Source organism: Pelecanus crispus, chromosome 8, assembly GCF_030463565.1.
Source record: "Pelecanus crispus isolate bPelCri1 chromosome 8, bPelCri1.pri, whole genome shotgun sequence".
NCBI lineage: Eukaryota > Metazoa > Chordata > Aves > Pelecaniformes > Pelecanidae > Pelecanus > Pelecanus crispus.
In genome coordinates this window covers 10,749,375-10,772,263 of record NC_134650.1, presented here as the reverse complement: position 1 = coordinate 10,772,263, position 22,889 = coordinate 10,749,375, and the positions used below count along the sequence as shown (strand labels likewise).

The 22,889-nt window shown below is 68.4% G+C and overlaps 5 protein-coding genes across 6 annotated transcripts; 3 read left to right on the top strand and 2 right to left on the bottom strand.

The window, feature by feature from the left end:
* Positions 1 to 484: 484 nt before the first annotated feature.
* On the bottom strand, positions 485 to 8,853 carry FAM193B (family with sequence similarity 193 member B). The gene is made up of 10 exons (XM_075714958.1): positions 8,653 to 8,853; positions 6,373 to 6,612; positions 5,427 to 5,649; positions 5,019 to 5,228; positions 4,293 to 4,707; positions 3,097 to 3,292; positions 2,455 to 2,691; positions 889 to 1,915; positions 700 to 775; positions 485 to 605 (listed from the first exon to the last, which is right to left on the bottom strand). Exons 1-10 carry the CDS (start codon positions 8,836 to 8,838, stop codon positions 509 to 511), a joined length of 2,907 nt encoding a protein of 968 aa, XP_075571073.1. The 5' UTR covers positions 8,839 to 8,853; the 3' UTR covers positions 485 to 508.
* A 2,383-nt stretch (positions 8,854 to 11,236) lies between these two features.
* Positions 11,237 to 14,909, top strand: LOC142594160 (lateral signaling target protein 2 homolog). The gene is made up of 12 exons (XM_075715587.1): positions 11,237 to 11,278; positions 12,034 to 12,174; positions 12,253 to 12,390; positions 12,560 to 12,762; positions 12,846 to 12,935; positions 13,040 to 13,129; positions 13,263 to 13,364; positions 13,457 to 13,932; positions 14,009 to 14,122; positions 14,305 to 14,403; positions 14,580 to 14,695; positions 14,778 to 14,909. The coding sequence occupies exons 1-12, from the start codon at positions 11,237 to 11,239 to the stop codon at positions 14,907 to 14,909; spliced, it is 1,743 nt and encodes a 580-aa protein (XP_075571702.1).
* A 1,001-nt stretch (positions 14,910 to 15,910) lies between these two features.
* Positions 15,911 to 16,937, top strand: MXD3 (MAX dimerization protein 3). Its single transcript, XM_075715682.1, has 5 exons — positions 15,911 to 16,117; positions 16,208 to 16,237; positions 16,347 to 16,461; positions 16,584 to 16,749; positions 16,828 to 16,937. Exons 1-5 carry the CDS (start codon positions 15,948 to 15,950, stop codon positions 16,935 to 16,937), a joined length of 591 nt encoding a protein of 196 aa, XP_075571797.1. The 5' UTR covers positions 15,911 to 15,947.
* A 620-nt stretch (positions 16,938 to 17,557) lies between these two features.
* PRELID1 (PRELI domain containing 1) lies at positions 17,558 to 19,443 on the bottom strand. Of its 2 annotated transcripts, none has more exons than XM_075715449.1 (5): positions 19,336 to 19,443; positions 18,770 to 18,995; positions 18,579 to 18,692; positions 18,276 to 18,354; positions 17,558 to 17,826 (listed from the first exon to the last, which is right to left on the bottom strand). In XM_075715449.1, exons 1-5 carry the CDS (start codon positions 19,425 to 19,427, stop codon positions 17,690 to 17,692), a joined length of 648 nt encoding a protein of 215 aa, XP_075571564.1. In that variant the 5' UTR covers positions 19,428 to 19,443; the 3' UTR covers positions 17,558 to 17,689. The 2 variants fall into 2 exon arrangements, with proteins under 2 accessions (XP_075571564.1, XP_075571565.1); XM_075715450.1 differs by having other exon boundaries at positions 17,558 to 17,793.
* Positions 19,444 to 19,667: 224 nt separating this feature from the next.
* Positions 19,668 to 21,997, top strand: RAB24 (RAB24, member RAS oncogene family). Its single transcript, XM_075715560.1, has 8 exons — positions 19,668 to 19,784; positions 19,998 to 20,066; positions 20,188 to 20,266; positions 20,411 to 20,478; positions 20,587 to 20,686; positions 21,113 to 21,163; positions 21,270 to 21,332; positions 21,811 to 21,997. Exons 1-8 carry the CDS (start codon positions 19,668 to 19,670, stop codon positions 21,873 to 21,875), a joined length of 612 nt encoding a protein of 203 aa, XP_075571675.1. The 3' UTR covers positions 21,876 to 21,997.
* Positions 21,998 to 22,889: the final 892 nt, after the last annotated feature.

Below are 22,889 nucleotides of genomic sequence, written 5' to 3'. Positions count from 1 at the left end.
AATCCCGAGCGCCGGAAGTGACGGTACGGGGACGGGCGCCGTCGCCCAGCAACGCGTTGCCACGCCCCCCCCCCCCCCCCCGCGCAGGACGCGGCGGGAGCAGAGACGGGGCCCGACGGGTCGCCTCCGCGCCCAAATTTGTGCAGAAGGCGCACGACAGCACCACCCCCGCCCCCCCCCCCCGCGGGCGACGGCAGAAAGCAGCAGACAGCGGGGTTTAAATAAAATAAAAAATTAAAAAGTTCTTTATTGGGTCCAGCACGGTCCTTCCCCGCGGCGCGGGGAGCCGGGCGCCCGCGGGGAGGGGGACAGGATGGCCGGGGTCACCCCGCGGGGTGGGGGGCAGGAGGAGGACGGGGGGGAGCCCCGGGGGCCCCCACGGGGCAGGAGAGCACCGGGGCCCCCCGCGGAGGAGGGGACCCCACCGAGGCGAGGCGGGGGCCCGCGGGGCGGGGGGCACAGTGAGGAGAGGCGAGCGGCCATGGGTGGGGGGCAGCCTCCCCGCACCTCACTGGGCCGCGCTGGAAGTGGTTTTCTTCAGGGTGAAGTTGGTCCAGTTCACCGCCACCTTCTGCCGCGTCTGCTTGGCCGAGTCCAGGCAGAACCTGGCAGGGAGAGGACAGCCCTGGTCAGGCAGGGGCCCCGCCGCCCCCCCCGGCCCCGCCAGTGGGGCTCAGTGGCCCAGGGCTACCCCCTCACCTCTTGAAATACTCCACTTCTCTGTCAGTCTCGTCCATCTCCACCCCGTCCAGGTCCTTGGGCAGGAACACGTCATCTGCCAAAGCAGAGAGAGGGTCAACGCTGCCGGACAGGCAGGGGGCTGGCAGGGCAGGCGGGCAAGGGGCCGCCGCCAGGATGGCGGCACAGACCTGCGCTCCTGGCACTCACCGATCGAGGTATTGGATTTCTCCACCTTGTTCCGGCTCTTCCTGCTCTTGCCCTTGGGCTGGGGGGAGCCCCCCAGGGCAGGGGGAGCGGGCGGCTGCCGGTCGCCCACAGCCGGGGCAGGCGGTTGCTGCTGCGCCGGCTCAGGCGCCTCCGCTTTGCCCTCTCCCCTCCGGCCTTTGCACTCGCCGCTCCTCTCCTTCTCCGGCCTGGTGCCGCCACAGCCCCAGGGCTGTCCCTTGCCGCTCTCCCCCGGCTCGGCACAGCCACCCGCCCGCTGCGGCTCTGGGGCGCCGGCCTTGGAAGGGTGCTTGGTTCCCAGCACCTGCCCCTTCGCACCAGGGCTCTCCAGCCGGGCCTGGCCACCAGGCACCGCAGCAGCACCCTCCCCTTTCTTCGCCTGCCCGCTCTGCCGCTTGTTCTTCCGCTGCCGGCTCCCGGCAGGCACCGGCTCCGGCGGCTCCGGCCCTTTGAGCTGCGGTCCCTCCTTGGGCTCCGGGCTCAGCCCACTGCCGTCTGCAGCAGAGTCCGCGGCCTTGGACTGCACCCAGATCATGCGGGAGAGGCTGGGCACGGCGCTGAGGCGCTTCACCACGCCATTCTCGGCCGCCGGGGGTGGCGGCGGCCCCCCGGGCCCCTCGCCCCATCGGGGGCCCAGCTCACCCCGCAGCAGTGCGTGGCTCTTGGCGGGGCCCAGGCTGAGCGGGGCCAGGGCCAGGTCTATGTCCTGCAGGTCGGAGGAGCCGTTGAGGTGGGAGAGCAGGTTCTTCTGCTCCAGGACAGCTGCCTTCTTGGGGAAGTCATTGACATCCAGGTTGAGGTCGTAGACGCTGAAGCTGGCCCGGATGGAGTCCTTGATGGTGTTCTTGATCTCCTGCAGCCGGCTGCTGAGGAAGCTGTTCACCCGCTCCAGCTCCAGCTCCGGCCACTCCAGCAGCTTCTCCTCAGCCGGCTCCCTGGCCTGGCTGGCCACAGGGGCACGCTCCGCCCGCTTCTGGGCCTCCGCCTCCAGCTGGGCTTTCTCCTTCTCCTGCAACACAGGTGCCATGAGGAGCGGGTGCCCTAGCCACAGGCGCAGGCCACTGGGCTAGCTGTGCACCAGCTTCATCAGGCAGCAAACCCAAGGGCTGGTACTCAGCATGGCCACCCCATAACTTCCACAGCCCCCAAACAGTCATGTGTCCTCCATAGACACTGCAACAGCTACCACACTCCGTGCCAGACACCATGCTGAGCACAAGGCACCAGCACAAGCCATCACGGCACTGCCTCTCCCCAGCACAGATGCACACAGTGTTTGTCAGAGATGCAGCACGGAGCAGGTAGGACAGTGAAGCCCAAAGCGCCCAGGAGGGCTGGGCCACCCTCTGTGGGAACAGAGGGAGGGGAAGCCATGCACGGAGCTGGGTACCGCTGTCACCTCAGGGGAGAGGGCAGCAAAGGACACAGAGTTCAAGAAACCAAACTGATGTGAGGGAGAAAAGGCAAAGCCCTACAAGGGGCACAGTCTTGCCCTGACCTCCCTCCTGCAGCCTGCCCCAGGCAGCGCTTCCCTCTGCCCAGCCTCACCTTCTTCTTCTGCTTGTGCCGTGCCCGCTTGGCTGCCTTGGCACTGTTCAAGGGCTTCGGCTCTGTGCTGTTGATGTAGTCCAGTAGCTCATCCACATTGCGGTGGTCCACAGCAGGCTCTCCTGAGCTGCTGTTGTGCCCCAATTTCTGCGGCAGCTCCTCTTTCCTCTTGGTGAGGCGTGAACGCAGCTTCTCCCGGATCTCGGCGTAGTTGCGGCTCGTGGGAGCGGCTGGGGGCTGCAGAAGGTGAGTGCTGTCAGCCAGGCAGGCACACGAAGCCAGCGTGATGTGCAGGCAGCCCTGGCTCTCCCACTGACCTCCCCAACCGCCCCCTTCCCCGAGGTCTCAGAGACAAGTCGGCACAGCCCCCGCTGAACTCTTTTCCACAGCGAAGCCACAGGGTTTGGCTGGCTGCACCAAGCCCCAGGGCTGGGCAGGCGACTACGAGTTGAGTTGGGAGCAAGGGGACCAGAAGGCTGATGAGGCAGGATGGAAACGAAGGGGGGGGATGCACACACCAGCAAGGAACAGCTGTGGCCAGACCTGCCCACCTCCGCACTCCCAGCACAAAGACTGTGTAACGTCTCACCGCAGAGCGGAGCGCAAGGACCGGGGGTGGCTGCAGACCAGCCCCTCACTCACCGCGTTGTGGCCGAAGAACTCACAGTAGCAGCAGTCGCAGAACTTCCCGTCTTTCTGGTTGGTGGAGGAGGAGGTGCAGGAACTGCGCTCCGAGCTGCTGTCCTCGTCCTCCCCGAGCCCCTCGTCTGCCTCGCACGGCTGCGGCGGGTGGCAGCTGGTACCGTTTGGGAATTTGTGCCCTTTGCAAGACGGGTCCCTGAAGAGAAGGGGAGGACGGTGAGAGGTGAGCAGGGGTGGGGGGGGAGTCTCAAAAATTGCCCCACGCTACGCGTGTAGGAACGCCCCTCCCAGGGCAGCCTGTGCCCGAGCAGAAGGATTTGCAGGGCAGACAAACCCCCTCCCCTGCATCCTCCTCCGGGGGAGATGCCAGAGGAGCCCACGGCAGAAGATGTCTGTAGCTCCTCGCCCCCCAGGGCCTCTGGCAGGCAGGAGGCTGGCGCACCAGAGCTCCAGAAAGCAGTGTCGCCCTGCCAGGCCACAAGCTGATTCCAGGGCAGGGAGCAGTACTCACTGGGGGCAGCAGGTAGCACAGGTGAGAAACGCTGGAACTGCATGCAGCTGCCAGACATCCCCACGTGCAGGCAGGCCCGGCTCCCACAGGCATAGACTGCCCAGCTCAGAGACAGGGAGGCCAGGGCACGGCCCACAGCACCATTCCTCGAGCTCCAGCTCGGGACCTGGCTGGCCCTCCGCAGGGAGCGCTAATCAGCGGAGAGGAACCAGCGCCTGCGACTCAGCATGCTCTCTTCCAGGGCACAGGCAGCCCAGAGAGGGCCAGGGGAGCAGGTGAGCAGAACCACAAGTCCACAGGCTTCATCTTCTCGAGGACCTTTGCTCAGTGTCACAGCTGCCCGACGGGTCTCACTGACAAAGGTCCTGTTGGCCAACAGCAGGTTGACCGGGCGGTTCCTTTGGGTCTTTTAGCTGGAGGAGGAGCAAGCACAGTCTCTTCTGCACCACAGTACTAAAGGACAACCGCATGGAGAAGACATGTGGGGAGAGAAAGAGCTCAACCCTCAGAGACCAGGGGTTTGCAGCAGCAGAACTGGCCCGCAAACACAGCGGCTCTCTGCACCACCACGCCAGGGTAGTCGGTCCCTCTGCAGGGGAAAGCGCGTCCGCAGGCAGGGGCAGGAGAAAGGGTGCGTTGCCCAGTGTGGACAGAGGCTGGAAGCAGGCAGGGCTCCTCTACTCACCTGTTCGTGCTGGGCAGCTGGTGGGAGGCAGGAGGAGGGATGAGCGAAGTACTGCAGTGCCCGTTGCAGGGATGAGTGCAGCCCGACAGCGGAGGTGGCATCTTCAGCAGCGGCACATTGGCAGGGGGCAGGTGCGGGCTCTTACATGACCCCAGGCCATGTGAGACTGTGCCGGCGGGAGGGGACTCGGACGCTGGCTTTGGGGCTGCCGCCTGCGTGCTGGGCGCAGGGAAGAGCGCAGCCTGCGGGGAGGTGCCCAGCGGGACGTGGGGAGGGGAGCCGAAGGGCCCCGGATGCGCAGGCGTCTGCTTGGAGGGGATCAGCGCTGGCGGCTGGGAGGGGAGGCCGGTGGGACTGTTGGGAGGAGCAGTGAGGTCCGAGTGCTGATGATGCTCTGAGGAGTGGAAGGCCTCACCTGCAGAGGGGCAGGAGCAGAGAGGGTCAGCCACGGGCTGTCCCACACAGGCCAGGGCCAGGCTCGGAGCCACCCACCACCTCTGCACAGGATGCTTCTCCGTGGGACAAAACCTGCCTCCCCACAGGCAGCGGGGCGCTCGCGCTAGAAGCCACACCCGCTCGCAAGGGGCCTCAGTGGCACCCCGTCTCCCCCGCAGGATTCAGCCCTGCCCCACGGACAGCAGAGCAAGGGGGAGGCGCTGGGGCAGCAAGGGCTGCGTGGAGCAGCAGGCTGGGAGGATAAGGCCGGCCCTTCCCCTGGGCACGCACCTGGCGGGGTGGCCCTCCGGCACATGCTTTTGAACTGCTTCGGCAGCGTCTTGCAGAATTCGAGTGAGGTAGGCAGAGGCGAGCCCGGGGCGGCGCTGCTGGAGGTGGGGGAGGCTGCGTGGCTGTAGGGACAGGCCTTGAGCCCCGGCGCCACGGCAGGCGCCTGGCTGGCGCGCTCTGGAGAGAGAGCGAGGCCGGGGTGCTTGTCGCCTGGAAGGAAAGCAGAGCTAGGGCGGGCTCCCAGCCCCCTCTGCCTGGTGCAAAGGCACCCAGGCATGCCATTGGCACTGGCATTCAGAGGCCCAGCCTGCCCACCCCTGCACGCCAGCTGGGTGCCCGCAAGGAAACCACCTAAGCCAAGGACTGGGCAGAAAGCTCTGCTCAACCCCACGGATGGCTTCAACTCACCTAGTGCAGCAGGGGGGGCCCCGAGGGGGCTGCCCTGCACAGCCCCGTTGGTGTGCTGCGAGTTCCAGAGGCCCGAGAGCTTGTGAGCAGACAAGAAAGAGCTGGGGTCCCAGTCCCCTGAGTTCCCGTGGCACGAGGAGGAAGAAGAGGAGGAGGAGGAGGAAGAGGAGTGGGAGCCACCCCCACAAGACTGCGACTTGCAGGATGTGTGGGATAACGAGACCTGGCAAGGAAAACACAGAGTGAAGCAGCAGCAGGCTGGGAGGGGAGGCCCTTGGACCCAGGGCATCAGCACCAAGACCCCCTCCACTGCCCTGAGGCAGGGGCTCAGCACATGGGAACCGCTCCTGCCACTGTCTCGGGGATGGCAAACAGCCCATCTGTCCAACGGCAACACAGCCTGGCTCCCAGGGCCGCCGCCAGCACGGCCATGCTGTGCCAAGGGCCACATGCCTGCTCTGGTCCTGCACAAACCAGGCCAGGGTTAAATAAAGCCAGCAGGAGGGAGCTCCTCTTCCCCTGAGCTCCATGCACAGGCAGGCACTTGCCCTGGCACACGCTGCCGCTCCAGGGAGGCCCAGCATAACAGCAGGGAGCAGCCTTGGGACCGGGGAGGACGCGGCATAACGCACAGTGGAGTGGGGCTGGCGGAGAAGGAGCGGCACTGCCAGCCTCGCCAGGCAGGCAGCTCCAACCCAACAGAGGCTGCCAGACAAACCTCCACGGCACCGCGCTCTGCCCCACTGCAGTCTCTCCCCGAGGAGCCAGCAACAGCCCTGGGGAGGGCAGTGTGGCTACCGGGAGCAGCGAGGCTGGGATGCCTGAGGCGATCAGCTCTGAGCGAGGAGGGGACCCACACACCCAGCCAGCACCATAGGGTGGTCAGCGCTGCGGTCCTGGGAGTTACAGCCCTGGCCTTTCCAACCCCAGCTCTGTAACTGCTTACTGCCAGGGCCTGCTCCTGCACCGCCCGCCGCTCTTCCTCCTCCACGCTCTTCCGGCAGCTCTGGCAGATCCACAGTGGCATTTCTCCCAGGAGGTTCTGCACGAGCGTTGGCACGAAGTCCGGTGGCAGCCTCTCACCCGGGGAAACCAGCCCATTGTGGGACGGCCCTCCCCAGTCCTTGCGCTCCCGGTGACAGAGCAGGCAGCACGTCTGCACTGACTGGTTGGCGGTGGGCAACACCTGCAGAAGGACACACAGACCACGAGTCACCCCAGGTGTGAGCCACCGCATGGCAGGGCCCCAGGTCGGCACAGGTGCAGGGCAGATGAGGCAGGAAATGAGACCTCAGGACACTGACACCAAACCAGAGAATTTCTTGTAGGCTCCATGTGGGAATGCGCCTTCTCCCACTGGAGGAGAGCAGCCTCAGGCTGCCCATCTGCTGCCAGCCTGCCATGTGCCAGCTGGGAGCATTTTGGACCCTTGGGAAGATCGCGCCGTGCTAAAGAGCCAGCCCTACCACCAGCACACCAGGCTGGGAGGCTACCAGCAGCTCCCACTTGCACCTCCAGCACACCAGGACTGAGGGGACTCACAGGGCAAAGCAAGACCCACAGAAATCACCACACAGGGATACGAAAGGGGGTCCAGCAGCCACAACCCTCCTCCTTGCCCACCACAGACCCCCCACTGCGTTACCCGAGAGCCCCGGGCCCTCCCACCCGCCTCTTTGTTCTGCGCAGCCAGCGGCGCAGATGCGCCGGGGTGGGGTGCAGCCCCCGGCGCTGCTTCGCGCTCTCCCCGCACAGGGCGGCCAGATCGGGGCTTCCCGCCTGGCGCTGTGGCAGGCGCCGGGCCACAGCCCGCAGGCTCGCCAGAGGGCTGACAGCCGTGACGAGCCCAGCGTGGCACGGGTGAGGGGGGCCCCCATTGTCTGCTGCCGCGACGGGGCCCCGCGACAATGAGCTGCACATTGAACTGCTGCTGCGAAACAGATGGCGTCTCCCAGGCTCAAGGTGAAGCAAAGGTCAGAGGCCAAGGAGAGCCGAGGGGGGCACAGCTCCCCTGCCCACCCGCCCGGCCAGCCATGGGGAGGAGGGGGCTTCCAGGCCACCCCGTGTCTCAGCAGGGGCAGACGCAGCCACCGCCGCGCACGGCAGCTGAGAAGACGGCTCTCCCCAACCCAGTCAGCGCATCCAGACCCGGGGCCCACCCCCGGGCTCCCTGCCCGCCACCCGGAGCAGGCAGCAGCAGCCAGACGCGTCGAGGGATGTCAGGCAGCGAGAGGCGCAGGAGCCGGCCTGCAGCCCATTCAGCAGATGCTCGAGCCACCTGCCATCGCCCTGTGGCAGGGCTGGACCCTCCCGCAAGAAGGAGCTGGGGGAACACCCCCTGAAGCACACCACGCCGCCCAGGCGAGCACGCCTGTCCCTGAGCCCGGGGCTCTGCCCTCCAGAGCGCACACGGGTCTCCCAAGCAGATCCACAAGACCTCCCTACACACAGGGACAGAGTAAGGGGCGTACAGACCCTGTGGCTGGCAGAGCCCTTTGCTCTCATGCTGCCGAGTACTGCTAGTCATGCCAGGGGGAACAGCATGCAATGGTGGGGGACAGGCTCGCTGGCTGATTCACCCTCCCCAGCAAAGCCTGAGATCAGCTTTCTCTAACCGCTGGGAGAGACGAGCCCCCGGGATGCCACACACCAGTGGGAGCCTCCAACACCCCAGCCATCTGCCAGAAGCATCCCAAAGTCCTGCTGCAGCTCCACACGCCTGCAACCCAAGGCCACAAGCCGGCTCCACCACCCAGACCTGCAAAGCCAAGGGCAGGCCCTGCCCGCGCACCCATCCCAGCCCCACACGTGCCCCAGGATGCTGTAAAAAGTGGCTCCCGCATCCCAAAGGCAGCCAAGTCCCCCAGAGAAGGGCTTGGGCTTCACCTCCCACCTTCCCCGCTCACCTCAGCGTGGGTCTGTGTCCCCCCAACCAAGGTGCACCCCAGCAGGGTGGCTCCACGAGGGCTTCCCCACCACCACCCCCCCCCACCCCAACGGTGCAGAGGACCCTCCAAAACCAGGAAGAGGGAGATGGGGGGCACCAGGGCCTCAAGGGCGGGGGGGGGAGGGGCGCTCCCAGGGATGCTCTGAAGCCGGGGTCGGTGTGGGGATGGGGCAGGGCCCGGGGGGGGGGGGACAAAGGCCCGGGCCCTGCCCCATCCCCGCACCGACTGAAATCCCCTCAGAGACAGCCCCTTCCCCGCCGCAGGGCCTAACCCTGTACCTGAGCGGTGGCTCTGCCCGGCTCCCCGCTGCTGCCCGCCGCCACCACCACCACCTCAGGCGGGGCGGGCGGTTCCGGTGGCGGAGGAGGGGGAGGAGGACCAGCGTCGGAACCCCCCACCCTCTCACGGCGAGGCCCGGAGCCACCTGCCGCCGCCGCTGCCGCCTTGTTCCGCCTGCGAGTCATGGCGAGCGCGGCCCGCCGCCCGCCGCAGCCAGGACAACAGCCAATATGGCGGCGCGGCCCGTCCGGCCCCTGCCCGGGGGGAAGGAGGGAGGGGGGAAAGGCCCGGCGAGGTGAAGCCGCTGCCGCCATTTTGTGAGAGGGCAGCGACGCGCGGCAGCGCGCCCCCTGGCGGGCGGGAGGTGGCGGCGCCGTCGCGACCCGCGGCTCCGCCCCCCTTCCCACTCCCCTGGGTCCTAAAACGCGCCGGTGTCTTCGGGGCGTCGCAGCCCCAGGCACCGCTCCCCCGCACCCCAGGATGGGCACCACACCACCCACCGCCCCGACCTTTCTGGTGCTGCAGTACCGCACAGGGCACGCGTGGGTTCCAGCCCCTCTGCTCCCCGCCCCCGTGTAACACAGCGCGCTCTGTACCCTGGGTGCATCCCAGCACTGCAGCGTCCTCAGCCCCAGACGCACAGCCTCATGTGCGTTTGCAGCTCCCCCGCATCCCAATCCTGGCACACTGGTACCCCCAGTCCATCGCAGAAGTGCTGCCCGCTGCCCTGGCCTTCCTGCATGACCCTGGGGTGCACACGCAGGTTTCCAGCCCCTCTGCACCCCATCCCCGTGTAACGATGCTCTCCCAGTACCCTGGGTGCATCCCGGCTGCACAGCGCCGTGCTCAGCACCACGTCGTCCTCAACACAGCACGACCTCAGACCCACAGCGTTTGACCCACGCATGGGTTGCAGCTCTCCTGCACTCCAATCCTGGCACACGGGTACCCCCGGCGCAGCGTGGATGAGCAGCACACTGCCCACTGCCCCAGCTGTCCCACTGGTGGAAGACCCCATGGCGCACGTGTGGGTATCCAGCCCCCCTGCACCCCATCCCCATGTAGCGGTGCTCTCCCAGTACCCTGGGTGCATCCTGGCCGTGCAATGCCATGCTCAGCACCACAACATCCTTGGAGCTGCATGACCCCATCCAGGCAGGGCAAGCCCTGCACACTGCACCCTGTGCCCTGGTCCCAGCTCAGGCCTCCCCTCCTCCCCCCGTGCAGCGCAGTGCAGCCATGCAGCACAGTGCCCACTGCCCCAGCCTTCCTGCTGCTGCCTGATCACAGGCTGCCCACGGGGGTCTGCTGCCCCTCTATGCAGTCCCAGTGCACCAGGTCCCGCAGCCCTGGGGTGCCCCCCAGGGTGTCCCCCCAAGAGAGCTGGGGGCAGGCTCAGCCCCTTGCCTCCCTGCCAGCCTTGGTGCCACGCATCACCCCAAAACCCCGTATCGTGGCATTGGTCTGTGTGAGGCCGGGCCTCGCTCCGTACCACACCTCGTGTCACCGGAGCTGCCCTCCTGTCGTGGAGCAGAGTACGGTGCTGGTGACGCAGGGACACGTGGAGCACTTGGTTGCCAAGGAAAGCCCCCTGTGCCCCCAAAAATGCTGTGGCAGTGCTGCCTGCAGCCGTGGGACAGGCAGGGCTCCAGACTCACTCTGCACACAGGGCCGTGGGACCGCTGTGACTCAGGGACTTCCTCAAACTGAGGTGGTGCTGCCGTGTTTATTTAATTGTCCTCGGTGGATTTTTTACCCATGAATCCACCCCATTAGGCTGAATTATCAGCACCCACATCCTGTGGCCAGCAGCACCAGGCCTAGCATGGCACAGGAGCAGCCACCTCCTCTGTCACGGCTGGGGTTGTTTTCTGTGCCCAGCGTCCCAAGCACCCCCAGGACCCCTCCTTGGCCACTATGCCCCTTCTGCCCCTACTGAGGGGCTGCTTTGCCCCCTCCCACTGCAGCACCCCGCTCTGCACCCCACGCCCTGTGCAGCCCATGCAGCAGAGAGCAGGCGGGTGCCTGCGGGTGCCTCCACCCGGTGCCCCCCCACCAGCCCGGGGATGCTCAGGGCTAGGGAGGCTGCGGGGCCGGATCTCTGGGGTGTCCCTGTCCCCGGAAGGTTGGGCCTCGGGGGGCTGCAGGGAGAGGGGAACCGGGAGGGAAGAGCCAGGCAACCGGGAGGGGAGGGCCCGGGCACCGGGAGGGGAGAACCGGGAGCCTGGGGGTTGCAGTCGGGAATTGGAGCCAGGAACAGAGACCGGGGCGCGGCACCGGGAGGGGGAGCCGGGGCAGCCGGCGGGGGCACCCTGCCCGCCCCACGGGGGACCCGCCCTCGCCCGCCCCGCCACAGGGAACCGGTCCGTCGAGCGGCGGCCGCCTCCCGCCACCCGGCAGCGGGAAAGCCCCGGGTCCCGCCGCGGGCCGGGCGGGGCGGGGCGGAGGCCGGTCCGCCGGGTCGTCCCGGTGCCGGGCGGACACCGCCCCGGTCCGCCCCCGGGCGGTGCCCGGTGCCGTCCCGCCCCGTCGGCGAGCGGCGGGCGCGGGGAGCCGGGCGGCGGTAGAGCTGCGGGGCGCGCCATGCTGCCCGCCGCCCTCCGCCGCTGGCTGCGCCGGCCCAAGGTGAGAGCGGGGGGGTCGCGCCGGGACCGCCCCCCGCCCCGTCGGGGCTGCCCGGGGGCTCCGCCGGCACCGGGCGCAGCGGGGGAGCGGCGGGGCCCCCCGGGGCGGAGCGGGAGGAGGAAGCGGTGCCCGGCCCCGGGGCCGGAGCTGCGGCGGGGGTGCGGGCAGCAGCGGGCAGGACCGGGCAGCTCAGCGCCCGTCCCGGCGCCGCCCGCTCCCGGGGCGGGGAGATTTCCCCCCCCCACCCCGGCCCCTTCCACCCCCTCCGGCCCCGCGGGGGTCTGGGGGGAGAGATGGGGCGAGGAGCGTCCCTCCGGGCTGCCCGTGCCCCGTCGGGGGCTCCCCCCGGACCTTTCACCTGAGCCGGTGTTTACAGCCGCGCCACGGATCCGTGCCCACGCTGCCGGGATGCGGCCGAGCTTGTTCATCCTGCTCTGCCCCTGGGGAAACTGAGGCACGGGTGGGTGGGGACGGCGGCGCTCCCCGGGACGGCTCGGCCGGGGCCGCCGGCCTCCACACCTGCCCCCAGCACCCGGCACAGCTCGGCCCAGCCGGAGCCGCCGCGGGGGTCCCACGTACCTGCCTGAGTGGGTGTTCGTGGACCTGGGGCTGCCCCACGGGGAACGGCTGCAGGGGAGCAAATGCCAGCAGCCCCCGCCCCGCCTGGCTGCGGGCACAGGAGATTTGGGGTCTCCCTGGCCCAGCACCCGGAGCCACGGGGTGCTCCCACCATATCCCCTCTGCTCTCCCTGCAGCGCTCCGACCCCCGCCTGCTCTCCCAGTTCTTCTTTGCTGACGAGAGGGTGACGCGGGTGGTGGCTGAGATCAACGGGCTGGACGCCGAGCTGGACCCGCAGCAGTACATGGTGCTCCTCAACCAGCTCCACCTCAGCCAGGTACGGGGGCAGCCCGGGTCCCGGTGCGACCCCGGCCCACCCCTGGGCGGCCGTGGGTGATGTCCCTGCCCTCCCCAGGCTCACCTGCTGGCCATCCTGGAGCGGATCATGGAGGAGTGCATCCCCACGCAGCGGCACAGCCGCGACTACCTGGTCAAATTCCCTGAGGAGCTCTTGGTGGACAACCTGGGGAACCACATGCTATTCGCAGCCGAGGTGAGTCCAGGGATGCTGTCCTGGGGCGGGCGATGGGGTCCGGCTCCCCCAGGCTGGGGGGGGCGATGGATGCCAGCCAGGATGGCACACCCCACCTCGGGCTGACCCTGGGGGTAGGGGCTGTGCTGCCGCAGGCGCTGGCTCATGGTGGCCCCCTTGGTCCTGGCAGTGTCTCCTAGCTGGGACCTTCCTGGAGGTGGAGGAGGCGGATGGGGCACAGCTGCGGCCCCAGGCCAGGAACCTGCTGTGCAGCCTGGAGCTGGTGCGGACGGTGCTGCGGGAGCAGAGCCTGAGCCAGCCTGGCTCCTACCCGGAGCCCGTCCAGGCTGTGCTCATCCAGTTTGACCGGCTCTTCGCAGAGTTTGAGCTGAGGTGGGGGCTGGGGTTGGGGTGCTGGGGTGGGGGGGGCTGTACCAGGGCCGGAGGAGCCTCATGGTCCCCCCCCGGCTCTTCAGCTACGTGTCCTCGCTGGTGGCGGTGAAGTCTCCCGAGGAGATCTACAGGCAGCAGGAGATCATCGTGCTCTTCTGTGAGACAGTGGAGAGGTGAGGGGCACTGCACACCAGGCGGGGGGGCAGCAGGGACCCCGGCCCCGGGGATGGGGCCGCATCCCAGGGCTCAGCCCCAATGTAAAGGTGTCCCCCCCCAGGGCCCTGTGCCTGGGCTACCTGACGCAGGAGATGATCGATGGCTACGAACCGCTGCTGATGTTCACCATCCCTCGCCTGGCCATTATCAGGTGGGTGCAGATCCCTGGAGAAGGGGGTGCCTGGGTGCTCCTCACCCTGTACCAGCCCCTTCCCCCCTCGGGGAGTCGGGGTCCCAGGCAGGCCCCCCCCCCCCCCCATCAGCCGGGCTCTGTCCCCTCGCAGCGGCCTCCTCATCTACCCCGAGGGTCCCCTCAGCCTGGAGCGGAGTCCTGAACAGATGTCCCGGGTCTTCAGCCCCTTCTACAACCTCCTGAAGAAGATCAGGTACGTGGTGGGGGGCGATAGGCACCCGCGGGTGGGGCTGTGGGGCAACAGTGGGGCCGTGACATGGGGCTGATGCTGTCCCCTCGCTACAGGGACCTGCTGCGGGTGCTGTCAGAGGAGGAGCTCTGCCTGCTGGAGAGGAGCCTGTGTACAGCCGAATCGGAGGATCCCTGCAGTCCGGCCACCCCCCCAGCTTGGGGGGCAGCTGTGTCCAGAGCAGACGCCCCTGCTCCCTGGGGTCTCCTGGAGGTCCCCCATGCCACCCCACCGCCCCCCACCTGCATGGCGTGGCTGGGACCCCCCGGTGTGGTGGACGACCTGGGCACCAACCGGCAGTGGGGGTGCGTGGCAGGGAGGGAGTGGGGCTGGGCTGGCAGATCCCTGCCTGCTGGGACAGGGACTTTTTGTGCCACCCCTGGGGTAACCATCGCCTCCTCCCTGTGCAGCCCTCAGCCCCCCGGGAGCAGCCCAGGGCTCAATGCTACCCCAGGTGCCTGCTGCTCAGAGCTGCGCTCCCGCTACAGCAGCACCAAGGACATGCTGCACACCCTCTTCGTCTGCATCTCCGGTGAGTGGCCCCCTCACCGTCCCCCCGCCATCCCCAGGCCCCCTCAGCACCCTGACCCCCCTCCCTCCCGGTGCAGGGGTGGCCGATCAGCTCCAGACTAACTTTGCCAGCGACCTGCGGAGCATCTTGAAAACGGTCTTCAAGATCGTCGCCTCGCAGGCGGAGCCCTCGGAGGAGCCGGGTGCCAGCCGTGAGTAACCCCTGGGGACAGGGGACATGGGGCACGGCCCCTCTCTGCCCTGCCCATCGCCCGTCCCTGGCGAGACGGGCCCACAGCACCAGGTGTGGGGATGATGTGGCCACAGTGCCCAGCCCCATGGGGCTGAGCCCAGCCCCGGTTTGGCTGGAGCACCACAGCCCTTGTCCCCACAGAGGAAGAGGACGGTGACCCGTGCGCAGCAGATGCTCCTCGTGTGGCCGACTGTCCCCTCTGCTCCAGCTCCGCGGAGGCTGCCGGGCTCCGGAGGGCAGGTAAGGGGCTGCCCAGGATGCCCGGCGTGCCACGGCATCGGAGCAGGGTGCTAGTCTGCGGCTGATCCTGGGGTCCAGCCAAGGGGCTGGGGACATTCTTGGGGCCAGGGCTAGGGGATGGGAGACGGGGTGTGTGTGGGGGAGCCCCGTGGCTTTTACCAACGCATTTTGCCCAGTAGGCACCCACCGCCTGCCCGAGTGGGTGCCGGACAGCACGTGCAGCCAGTGCTCCGCCTGCCGCTCGCCCTTCACCCTGCTGCGCCGCAGGCACCACTGCCGCAGCTGTGGGAAGGTAGGAGGGGGCCGGGCTGGGGTGTGTGGGGTCCCCCGGGGGCCCGGCTCTGCTCAGCCCCACTCTGGCCCTCTCCTGGCAGATCTTCTGTGCCCGCTGCTCATCACACACCGCGGTGGTGCCGCACTACGGCCAGCCAAAACCCGTGCGCGTCTGCACGCACTGCTACGCTGCCCACCTCTCGCCCGCGCCCCGGCGTGCCCGGAGCCAGTGAGAGACCCCCCCGTGCCAGATCCGCAGCTGCAGGAGGCCGCAGAGCGGGGGGCAAACGGCTGCTCCGGGGCTGCTGGGCGGCTCCGCGGCCCCACGACTCCCCTCGGGGCTGGGTGGGCACGGCGGCAGGACCCCCCACGCATGGCGGCGGGACCCCACGCACAGCAGCAGCCCGTGGCCCTGCGTCGGTGGGGCCGGGGCTGCGGTGGGCGCGGGACCGCCTCACCCAGCGTGCCGCGGCCGAGCCCCGCTCCCGGTGAGCTGCGTGCCTCTGCCGTGCACCTGCCCCCCGGCTGGAAATGTGCTTCGTGGTGGTTTTTTTTTTTTTTTCAGCTGAACTTTGGCTGCTGTTGGGCCCGGGGCAGAGTCTCCCCCCTGGGCCTGGCCTGAGACGGTGCAAAGAGCCCTCACGTGACGGCAGTGCCCCGGGGCCGCCCGGGCCGTGCTGTGCCCGGAGGCCGGCCCTCGCCCGTGGGGCCCGGCACCCTTCTCCCCTCCCTACCCGCCTCCTCCCGATGGGTCTTAATAAAGAGATAAACCCGCCCGGCTGGGCCCTGCGGCGCTGGGACGCGGCCGTTCGCGGGGGGCTGGTGGGGGCAGCCGGCCCGGGACACCCCGTGGGCGCGGGGGGCCGAGGTTGGGGGGTGGGTGGGTGGGGGAGCTGATGGGGATAGCGGGCGTCTCGAGTGGGCTGGGCGGCAGTGGGGGCACATACACGCTCCCCCCGCGGGGGGCAAGCCCAGGCGCGCGCTCCCCGCCTGACCCACGTGGTCTCACAGGCGCGTTCCGCGCCACACGCGTGACGGCGCACGGACACACCCAGCGCACCCCCTGGGGGGGCGTGGCCTAGCGCTGGAGGGGGCGTGGCCTGGCGGCGGGGGCGTGGCCTGTCCCGCCCCATCCCTCCCGCCGATTCAAATTTGAAGCACGGGCTTTCCCGCCCGAATTTGTTTCCCCGCCGCGCCGACGTCAGCGCCGCGGGGCGCCCGACAGCCAATCAACGCGCGGCTCGCCCCACCGCGCCCGCCCGCCCGCCGCCATGGAGCCGGCGGCCACCAGCATCCAGGTGCTGCTGCAGGCGGCCGAGTTCCTGGAGCGGCGGGACCGCGGGGCAGCCGGTCCCCGGTACCCGCCGGGCCTGGCCGAGGCCGAGCACGGCTACGCCTCGCTCTGCCCGGCGCGGTCCCGCCGGGCCGTGGGCAGCGTCAGGTGAGCGGCGGGGCTGGTGTGTGTGGGGCGGGGGATGATGATGGCGGCGGCCGGTAGCGCCGGTCCTGATCACCGGGGGCTCTCCCGCAGGTCGGTGCACAACGCGCTGGAGAAGCACAGGTACCGGGGCGGGGAAAAAAGGGGGGGTAACGGTGGGGCAAGGGGGTGGCCGTGCCCCCCGTCCCGGGGCTGACCGCCGTGTTGTCGTCCCCTCCATGCCCGGCTGCAGGAGAGCCCAGCTCCGGTGCTGTCTGGAGCGGCTGAAGCAGCAGGTGCCGGTGGGCACGGGGCCGGCCCGTTCCACGACACTGAGCCTCCTGCACCGTGCCCGGCTTCACATCCAGGTGAGCGGGGCGGGCCTGTCGCCTCTCGGGGCCCTCTGGCCGGGGCCCCGGCCAGAGGGCCCCGAGTGGCGACAGGCCCGCCCAGCTCAGAACCCGGCTCACGGCTCACCGGATCCCCGTAGAGGCTGGAAGAGCAGGAGCTGAGGGCACAGAGGGCCAAAGATCGGCTGCGTAACCGGCAGCGTAGCCTGCAGCTGCGGCTGGAACGGCTGCTGTCTCCCGCTGGCGGGGAACGGGTGCGGGCTGACAGCTTGGACTCATCCCAGCTCTCGGAGCCCTCCGAGGGAGGTGAGTGAGGGGAGGAAGAGTGGGCAGGGAAGGGGAGGCTGCCAGGGCCTAACCCAGCCTCCTCCCCCCGGTGCCCAGAGGATGTGGAGATCGAAGTGGATGGCGCGGTATTTGGCGGGGACCTGCTGCCTGGCTTCGGCACTGGGAGGGACCACAGCTACTCCAGCCCCCGCAGCCCTACGTCTTGACGGTGCCCGCTGCCTTCCCTGCATTGCCTGCCTGCCTGTTCCCTGCCTGCCACTGCTGGAAACGTGGCCTCCACCAGCCTCATCAGGACTGCCCGGGTAAGGGGCTGCAGGTGGGGGCAAAAGCCTGGCTTGGCCCCCTGCGGCCGGGCCACTGAGCAGCACCGGCGCTGGGCGCACAGGGCTGGCACGACACTGTGGCACCCGCTGCGCACTGCTATGCACTGCAAGAGGTGCTGGAAGAGGGGCCAGCTGTCACGGGGACACCCTCCTGCCTACCCCCCTGCACCCCTGGGCAGGCCAGGGGCTGCCTGGCAGGGGTGTGGGGCAGCGCCACCCCCAGCAGACGCAGCTACCGGAGGGCTCTGCCACCCCCAGAGAGTCAAGAAGGGGAAATGAGTGCATTAAGCAACCTGCCTTCATGCTCCCGCAGCCACACTTCTCCCTTGTATATACCCAACACTATTCTAGTAAAGGCATTTGGTGAAACCCCCACCTGCGTCTTGCCTGCAAGCCCAGAGCCCCGGCAGCGGGCTGGACCCCTGGAGCGGAGGGCAGTGCTGGGCTCTGCTCTAGCCAGACCAGCCTGGCTAAATCAGAGGTGGGAGTAGATTTTTTTTTTTAATGATAATTACATCTTGGAAAGGGTCTAACAGCAGCTGATTGTCAGACTTGTACAGTTTGTTTAAAAATATAAAATCTAAGGAGGCTCCTATCTGTTCTGGTGCAGCCGGCGCCCACCTGTGCCCGGCCCCTCAGACGTACTGCTTCTTCTTGGTGGCTGCCTTGCTCGCCAAGTCCTTGGCTTTCTCTGTAGCAGCCAGAGCTGTCTCCTTGGCTTTCTCAGTCGCTTCCTTGGCTGTCTCCACCAGCGTTTTGGACGGAGCTTCTCCTGTAACATGGAAGCTGTTAACCCAGCCCCAGCAGGCCTCCACCCTGCCCCGGCACAGGAGTGCCGGCTGACGCAAGCTAGACCGGCCTCGGCCCCGTCACCACGGGACGGTGGCAATTTTCCCACGCAGGGGGAAGCCAAGCCCAGTGCTCCTGACCTATGCATGTCAGGGCGCACCACGAAGGGGAACTGCAGGCACGTGACTGCTGCCGTGTTACATCCCCCTCCTGCCTGCGCTCCACCCCTGCCTGGCCCTGTAAGTGCTGCCTGGCTGCTCCGCTCAGGAAGAGCCAGCTGTGCCAAGACATGGGGGCAAAGGCAAGGAACAAGGATTTCACAGTCAGATTAGTCCAAGCCACGGCCTGCCCGTGGACTCAAGCGTTCCCAGTGTGACCTGTAACTCCAAGAGATCTGTCCCAGTCAGCCTCAGCCTGCCCTCAGGTGCTCACCTTGCATTCTTGCTAGCACATACTCAAATCCCTTAGTGCTCTTGGTCACGTTGCTTTTGAACCTGGCCAGACCAAATTCCTGCAAGGGAAAAGTCAGTGAAGGCATAAGCCCAGCTCCCTGGTGACTCGTGCCCACCAGTAGCGATGGTTCCGAGTGCCCCAAGAGCTCAAGAGGACAGGGGGAAAGAGGGGAAAGGGTGAAAAAAACAGCACAGGAAGGGATAGAGCAGGGGGGCGCAGCAGCTTTAAGGCCTCTCCAAAGAGGGGGTATGTAGCACTGCTAGAGCAGTTGTCAGTGCTCACCTGGACAGCCCGCGAGACACCAAACAGGCTGGAAGAGACCCAGGCTTCCCGCTTGACCTCGGTCCAGTTGCTGTTCTCCGGGTTCACCTGGTACACGCAGCGCTCCTCCACCACCTGCACGAGGCACGAGCCGGCTGTGGGTGCTGCCCAGCGCCTGCCACGCGCCCACGTGCCCGCCCGCAGGCACCTACCATGAGACGTGCGTGGTTGATGTTCCAGGTGAACGTGGTCATGGTTCGGTTCTTGGGGTCCACGATAGAGTCCTCCAGGATGTAGACGGAGTGGGCGACATTGGCCGGGAAGAAACGCTCCGCCCAGCGGGGCATCCGGTTGGTCTTGGTCAGGAGCCGCCGGGAGAGCAGCTTGTGGTCCGCCGTCACCTCCCGGTGCACGATGTCTTCGGTCAGGACATGTTTGCTAAAACGGCGAGGGGGAAGTAAACATTGGACCCCGCTCCTGGCTGACGCCTCCCCGGGGCTGGGAACCATCAGGCTGCGGGGGGAAGGGGGCTGTGGTATTAAGGGAGAGGGGGACCCAGCTGTCCCCTGGGAACTGCGGGAGTGGGGCGCCCATCCCGTGGGACCCCAGGGGAAAGGGGGGGGGGGGCACGATCCCGCGGGGGACCGGGGCGGAGGGCGCGGACCCCGAGGGACCCTTTGGGGGGGGTGGGGGGAGCAGAGGGTCGCGGTAGATGCCGGGGAGGGCCCCGGGAAGCCGTGAGGCGGGGGGTGGGGGGGGCAGGCCCGGCGGGGCGCACCTGTAGGGGTTGGGGTAGCGCTGCCAGAAGGCGGCGAAGACCTGGTCCCAGGGCCCCTTGAGGACGCCCAGGCTGGCGCAGTACTTCCCCATGGGCCGCCGCCGCTCAGGCCCGCGCCGCCGCCGCGCCCGCTCCGCCCCGCGCCTGCTGGGCGGCCGCCATGCGGCCTCTGCCCGCCGCCTCCGCCCGCCTCGCCTCGCCCCGCCCCGCCCCGCCGTGTCGCGCACTTCCGCCTCGCCGCGTCGCGCACTTCCGCCGCCGGCCCCGCTTCCGCCGCGCCGGCCCCGCCCCGCCCGGTTGCGGCCCCGCCCCGCGGCGGCGGCGGCGCGAGGATGAGCGGGCGGCGGGTGGACGCCAAGGTGGTGCTGCTGGGGCAGGAGGGGGTGGGCAAGAGCAGCCTGGTGGAGCGCTGCGCCCACCGCCGCTTCCGGCCCGGGCCCTACCAGAACGTGAGTGACCGTGCCCCCGCCGCCCCCTCCCGTCCCCGGGACGGCCCCCCCCCCATCCCCGGGCTGGCGCCCCCCGCGTCCTCGGGTCGGTCCCCCCGCGTCCCCGGGCCGGCTCCCCGCCGCGTTCGCAGGCCCGATGCCCCCCGCTTCCCCGGGCAGGATCCTACCACGTCCCCGGGCCGGTCCCCACCGCTCCTCCCGCTTTTCTTCCAGACGATCGGGGCCGCCTTCGTGGCCAAGGTGATGTCCGTGGGGGACCAGACGGTGACCCTGGGGATCTGGGTAAGCGCGGGGGCTGTGCCGGCGCCCCGGTGCCATCCCCGGCCGCCTCCCGGCACGAAGACCCCCGAGACCCCCCCCCCACACACACCCCGCCTGCTGAGCTCTTCCCCGTCCCCCGCAGGACACGGCCGGCTCGGAGCGCTACGAGGCCATGAGCCGCATCTACTACCGCGGGGCGCGGGCCGCCGTCGTCTGCTACGGTAAGGGCACGGCGCCGCGGGAAGAGGAAGGAGCCGGCGGCTGCGAAGGTCCCGGGCTGGGGTGGTGCCGGCACCGGTGGGTCGGGCTCTGCGGCGTGGGGTGGGCAGCGAGGGAGGGAGCAGAGCCTGACCCCTCTCCCCCAGATCTCACCGACAGCAGCAGTTTCCAGCGAGCCAAGTTCTGGGTGAATGAGCTGCAGAACTGCGAGGAGGTACGGCCGGGCTGGGGGGAGCTGGGGGGCCTCGCCGGAGGGGAAGGGGAGCCGGTGGCGGTGGCGGGCCCCCCGGGCGCGTCCCTCCCGCCCCTCTGCCTGCCGCAGGGCTGCCGGATCTACCTGTGCGGCACCAAGAGCGACCTGCTGGAGGAGGACAGGAGGAAGCGGGGGGTCGACTTCCACGACGTGCAGGACTACGCCGACGGTACGGCCGGGCAACGCACAGGGCTGGGATGCTCGCAGCTGGGCAGTGTGGGCGCTTCCTGGGCTCCCGCAGCACCAAGCGGGTGGGGGGCGAGGCGGGGGATGGAGCTGATGCGTCCATGCGTGCCTGGGAGGCTCGAGGGGCTCTGCCCTTGCCCCAGATCCGCAGCAGATCTGGCGGCTCCAGGCACCAGGGCTCCCTGCACGGCAAGGCTCCGGCTCTGCCCGGGACCTCCCCAGGCACGGCACGTCCTGACTCGGGCAGGCGCGCGGCCAGCTGGACCGAGGGGACAGGAGTGCCGAGCCCTGCCCTGGGCCCCTGCCAGCCCGCTGTCGGCAGCCCTGACCGAGGGGTGACTCTGGGGGCAGCTGAGCCCGCGGGGCCATGTCCTGCAGCCACAGGCGCTAACCCGGGCCCTCATTTCAGAGATCAAGGCAGAGCTCTTCGAGACCTCCAGCAAGACAGGCCAGAGCGTGGGTGAGTGGCCCCCTCGCTGCCAGCCATGCCCCCACCCAAGCGGGGCTGGGGGGGCTCTGCCTGGCGGTGGGGCTGCCCGCACCCACCCTGCCCGCTCTCCCCCCAGATGAGCTGTTCCAGAAGGTGGCCGAGGACTACGTCCACTTCTCCGCCTTCCAGGTGATGACAGGTGAGCGAGCAGGATCCGTCCCTCCCCAAGCACCCTCTCCCGTGCCAGGGGGGGAATGTGCCCCTGGGGAGGCTGTGGAGGATGAGCGCTGTGGGGTCTGGCACCCTCCCTGGGGCTGCTGTGGCTCCGTGCCGGGGGTTGTCCTGCAGAGCTTGGGCCCCATCACGGCACCCCTGTAACTGCTGAAGCCGGGCTCAGCTCAGCACATCCACCCCGACTGGGCTGCGGGTGGCCTTTGGCAAATGGGCAGCCAGGAGCCTTGCCCGGCTGCAGGACGGGCTCTCAGCTCTGCACCGGGCCTGTCCAGGCACGCTCGGCCTGGCTACGCCTCCCGCCCTGGGCCGTGCCATGGCCGTGAGCTTCGCTGCGGGGACGCCAAACCCCTCCCCGAGGGACCTGCCAGAGCCCAGTCCTGGCACCAGCAGCTTTTGGGCTCCACGTGGCATGGAGGTAGCCTGCCGCCCCTGCTCTTTTCCAGAGGAGAAGGGTGTCGACCTGGGCCAGAGGAGTGGTGCCTACTTCTACAGCTGCTGCCACCACTGAGACCTCCTGCCAAAAGGGAACTGCTGCTGCCGGCCGGGCAGCCGGCACACACCAGACTCCTGGTTTTTTTACCTGCTGTGTTTTAGCTGTACGGGCCTGTCTGCAACGCAGCAGCAGCGCGTGGCCCTGCGGACCGCTCTCCTCCCGGCGTGCAGAGCGGCAGAGGGCTGCCGTGCAGCACCGGGAGCCTCCTGCGGGGCCATTGCCCCTGGGGACCCTCTCCCTGCCACCCAGCGTCTGCGGGAGCTGCTTCCCCGCATGGCTGCTGTGGCCCAGCAGCGGCCGTTAACTTATTCTCTCGGAGATGCTGCCTGATTCTTTGCAGATTTATTTAAGCGTCTTCTCTCGAGGTGTACAATGTAAATAAAATGCATTGTGGTCTGAGCTGTCCCCCTGCCTGCGCTGCTGCCGTGTGAGGCTGTCAGGGCTCTCCCATTCCTGCTCCGGGTGTCAGCGCAGCCGGGCTCCCCCCGCGTCCCCCCGTTCGGCAAGACAAACCACAAGAGGACATCGAGAGTAAAGTTAAACTTTACTTTACAGTAATTTTTCTTCTATATACAAAGAATTACAGTACATGTTCTGGGAGCACCTGGGCAGGGCAACCCTCTTTTCATTATAAGTTTCACATACACAGCCAACAGTCTAAGGGGAGCAAAATGAAAGTAATCAATGGTCCAAGCCTCTCCCCTCTCCCTCTTCTAAAAATAATATACATGCTGGAAATATGTAGGTTTCTCTCCCCGCTCTGGCATCCCCGCTTAGAACTGACAGACAAATCCCAGCCCGGGTGAGCACCCACGCATCCCCCACGCAGTGTTCACCCCAGCCACTGTCCCGGTGCCCGCCTGCAGCTCCGGCTGGCCCCTGCCTCAGCTGGGCACCCTGACTCCCGCTGTGCTTCCCCTCCGGCTGAGCCTGTGGGGCAGGACCCCGCGGGGGACTCCCCTCCGCCGCCAGCCCATGGGCAGCGTGGGGCTGCTCACACCAAGGCTTCTTCCCCCCTCTCTGAGCAAA

What these genes read in the sequence shown, in the direction of transcription:
- PRELID1 (XM_075715449.1), bottom strand. Translation starts at nt 19,427, where the DNA reads ATGGGGAAGTACTGCGCCAGCCTGGGCGTCCTCAAGGGGCCCTGGGAC. An exon ending in TCAACCACGCACGTCTCATG is followed by an intron (nt 18,693 to 18,769) that starts GTAGGTGCCTGC and finishes TGCCTCGTGCAG; the next exon opens with GTGGTGGAGGAGCGCTGCGT. An exon ending in GTGTCTCGCGGGCTGTCCAG is followed by an intron (nt 18,355 to 18,578) that starts GTGAGCACTGAC and finishes TTTCCCTTGCAG; the next exon opens with GAATTTGGTCTGGCCAGGTT.
- MXD3 (XM_075715682.1), top strand. Translation starts at nt 15,948, where the DNA reads ATGGAGCCGGCGGCCACCAGCATCCAGGTGCTGCTGCAGGCGGCCGAG. An exon ending in AACGCGCTGGAGAAGCACAG is followed by an intron (nt 16,238 to 16,346) that starts GTACCGGGGCGG and finishes GCCCGGCTGCAG; the next exon opens with GAGAGCCCAGCTCCGGTGCT. An exon ending in CTCGGAGCCCTCCGAGGGAG is followed by an intron (nt 16,750 to 16,827) that starts GTGAGTGAGGGG and finishes CCCGGTGCCCAG; the next exon opens with AGGATGTGGAGATCGAAGTG.
- RAB24 (XM_075715560.1), top strand. Translation starts at nt 19,668, where the DNA reads ATGAGCGGGCGGCGGGTGGACGCCAAGGTGGTGCTGCTGGGGCAGGAG. An exon ending in CGGTGACCCTGGGGATCTGG is followed by an intron (nt 20,067 to 20,187) that starts GTAAGCGCGGGG and finishes CGTCCCCCGCAG; the next exon opens with GACACGGCCGGCTCGGAGCG. An exon ending in GGCCGCCGTCGTCTGCTACG is followed by an intron (nt 20,267 to 20,410) that starts GTAAGGGCACGG and finishes CCTCTCCCCCAG; the next exon opens with ATCTCACCGACAGCAGCAGT.
- FAM193B (XM_075714958.1), bottom strand. Translation starts at nt 8,838, where the DNA reads ATGACTCGCAGGCGGAACAAGGCGGCAGCGGCGGCGGCAGGTGGCTCC. An exon ending in CAGCTGCCCAGCACGAACAG is followed by an intron (nt 3,293 to 4,292) that starts GTGAGTAGAGGA and finishes CCTTCTCTTCAG; the next exon opens with GGACCCGTCTTGCAAAGGGC. An exon ending in GAAGTGGAGTATTTCAAGAG is followed by an intron (nt 606 to 699) that starts GTGAGGGGGTAG and finishes TCTCCCTGCCAG; the next exon opens with GTTCTGCCTGGACTCGGCCA.
- LOC142594160 (XM_075715587.1), top strand. Translation starts at nt 11,237, where the DNA reads ATGCTGCCCGCCGCCCTCCGCCGCTGGCTGCGCCGGCCCAAG. An exon ending in TTCTGTGAGACAGTGGAGAG is followed by an intron (nt 12,936 to 13,039) that starts GTGAGGGGCACT and finishes GTCCCCCCCCAG; the next exon opens with GGCCCTGTGCCTGGGCTACC. An exon ending in TGCCGGGCTCCGGAGGGCAG is followed by an intron (nt 14,404 to 14,579) that starts GTAAGGGGCTGC and finishes CATTTTGCCCAG; the next exon opens with TAGGCACCCACCGCCTGCCC.